The 2,500-nt window shown below is 50.5% G+C and overlaps 1 protein-coding gene across 6 annotated transcripts in view; it reads left to right on the forward strand.

Annotated features, from left to right (window-relative positions):
- Window positions 1-2,500, forward strand: part of LOC126579568 (uncharacterized) — a 41,888-nt gene that overhangs the window by 27,926 nt on the left and 11,462 nt on the right. For all 6 annotated transcript variants that reach the window (XM_050242978.1, XM_050243015.1, XM_050243006.1 and 3 more), the window contains exon 5: window positions 1-2,500. This exon is cut by the window's left edge and continues 1,323 nt beyond it; it is cut by the window's right edge. In XM_050242978.1, coding sequence (XP_050098935.1) covers window positions 1-2,500 — 2,500 coding nt within the window.

A 2,500-nucleotide genomic window follows, 5' to 3' on the forward strand; every position in this document is an offset into this window, starting at 1 on the left:
ATGTCGAATGGGTTGAATGGGCAATTGCTAGCCACCACCTCACTGCAAGCCCCCTTCCAGCAGGCTCAGGTCGGTGGATTCGGGTTGTCGAATCAGAACATCAGTCTTAACCAGCTGGGTGGCGTTAACCTGCAGCTCGCCACAGGCCCTGGTGGGGCAACGTTTGTGTCTCCTTCAACTACTCCGGGCGCGGCCGGAACGGGTGGACAGGCCCAGCCAGGGGAATTGGTGGTTAGTGCTCAAAACATACAATTTACCACGGCACCAGGCGCTACCCCTGGAACCACGATTGCCGTGACCGCACAAGGACAACAGCCGCAACAACAACAGCAGCAGCAACATCCCGGAGGCCAGCAAATTATAAATACTACCACATTAGATGGGCATTCGATACAGGCGGCACAACTTATACAAACTGCCGATGGGCTAAGAGGGCACCCGGCTGGTACTAACATTCTAACTACGGCCTCCGGTCAGCAAGTGATTGTGACAGACGGTGGGCTAGCGAAAGCTCAACAGCAATCGCAGCAACAACCACAGCAAATGTATAATCACACGAATGCAAACATCCAACCATCGGTGGTTCCATCGGTGACTGTTCAACAGCAATCGACGGGCGGTGTGGCGAGGGTCGATGCAGAGAAGCCGAAAAAGGATCGAAAGAACAAGAATAAGAAGACGAAACCGATACATCCGCCTGTTGCTACGGCGGCACCAATAATGGTGCAACCAACCGTCCCGATTACGAGCCAAGCGCAGCATCAAATCGTTACATCTGCTGCGTCCTCATCTTCGTCCTCTTCTGTAACATCCAACAGCGGAGACCGTCTTTCAGCTTCTCCCTCCTCACCATCGTCCTCCTCGAATGCTAACAGCGGTAGCACGTCAACGGTATTCAAACTCGATCTCGCAAATCTTATGAAGATCTCCGGTATTGGTATCGAGGATGATGATTTCATGGATTCCGATGAACCACCGCCGTTATTGAGCACTGCACCACCACCAGTCGCTACCACCAGTGGGCATATTCATCCGTCGGGAGTCGAATATCCTGCCAACATTGTGATAGAACAGAGCGATACTGGTTTAACGACGAATGCGGTATCCAGTGGAGGGATTAGTGCTACTGGAGCTGACGGAAATGTGAAGGATCTGATGTCGCCCCCACCTCCACCGGCACAAACACAGCAGGTGCAGGTGCAACTACCGCAGGCGCAGCAGCAGCAGACGAATCGAGCTGCATCCAACAATGACATCATGATCACTATCCCGGCTGGAGCTGGCAGTGCTTCGTCAAATGTGGAGTACCCTTACACGATTTCGATTCCGGGTCTCGATGGATCAATTACAACGCCACGTACTCCCAAAACTCCTACGTCAGCTAGCTCTACACCTGGGTGCCAGAACACTACTGTAACGGCGAATGACGGTCAACCTTCGTTTATGATTACGATCGATCCTTCGAGTGATCCAAACTCTGGACAACCATCCTACACCGTTTCGTTACCACGATTTGGCAATTCATCGAGTGAGGAGTCAAAGATTGTAAATGTTGCCACCGTTGCACCGACTGCCACTGTGCAGACTTCGACTGCACCAGTGTCTTCGATAACTCCAACAGCAGTATCATCTGCTCACACCAATACTATCTGCGTTAACAGTTTGATGAACAATGTGCTAAACAATACGCAGGTAACACCAACCCTTCAAAGTCAGATCAACGAAATCCAAAACCAACTGATCGCTGAAACGCAACCACATCTTGTTGGAGGATCGGTAGCGCAAACCCAGCAGCAACAGCAGAACAATGTTATCACTGCAACCAGTGTGCCGTCAAGTAGTACTGCTTCCACTGCTCCGCTTACTGCGTCTTCTACCCCAGCAACATCCATCATGATCTCACCTAGTATCAACAGCAGTAGTAGTAAGGGGTCGGTTGGTTTGGTCAAGAAAAAATCGATATCCCCCGGGGTTAATGCAACAGTAGGAGTAGCTACTAATGCAAACAAGAAAAATGGCAAAAAGCTAGAGAAAACATTCGAATCAATAGGTACCACCGGAGCTGTGCCAACTCAGATCGGTAATATACAGATATCGCAGATAGATGGCACTGCCAGCACAAAGCCAGCCAAAGGAGGAACGATCAACAACCAAATACAGATAACACCCATCATTGATAGCAAGGTGATAGTTTCGCAACCGAGCATCACTAATGCATCACTGATTGGGGCGAACAGCGCAGGTACAGTTGGTGGACAGTTTGCTCAATCTATTTCTACGCAGCCTACGATTACTATTCAAGCGAGTAGCACGCTGGTGCCCGCTACACAAAATCAAGCTATCCTGACGACGGTGGCTGGTGGCGGAGGTACCGGAGGGCCTGGATTTTCCCAGTCAATTGCAACGGCTTCGGTGCAAACGCCTTCGGTTGTTTCTGGAAGTAGCGGAGGTATAGTTTTTACGCAACAACAACAGCAACCAAGTGTTGCTGTCCCAATCA

This window comes from Anopheles aquasalis, chromosome 2 (genome assembly GCF_943734665.1).
Source record: "Anopheles aquasalis chromosome 2, idAnoAquaMG_Q_19, whole genome shotgun sequence".
NCBI lineage: Eukaryota > Metazoa > Arthropoda > Insecta > Diptera > Culicidae > Anopheles > Anopheles aquasalis.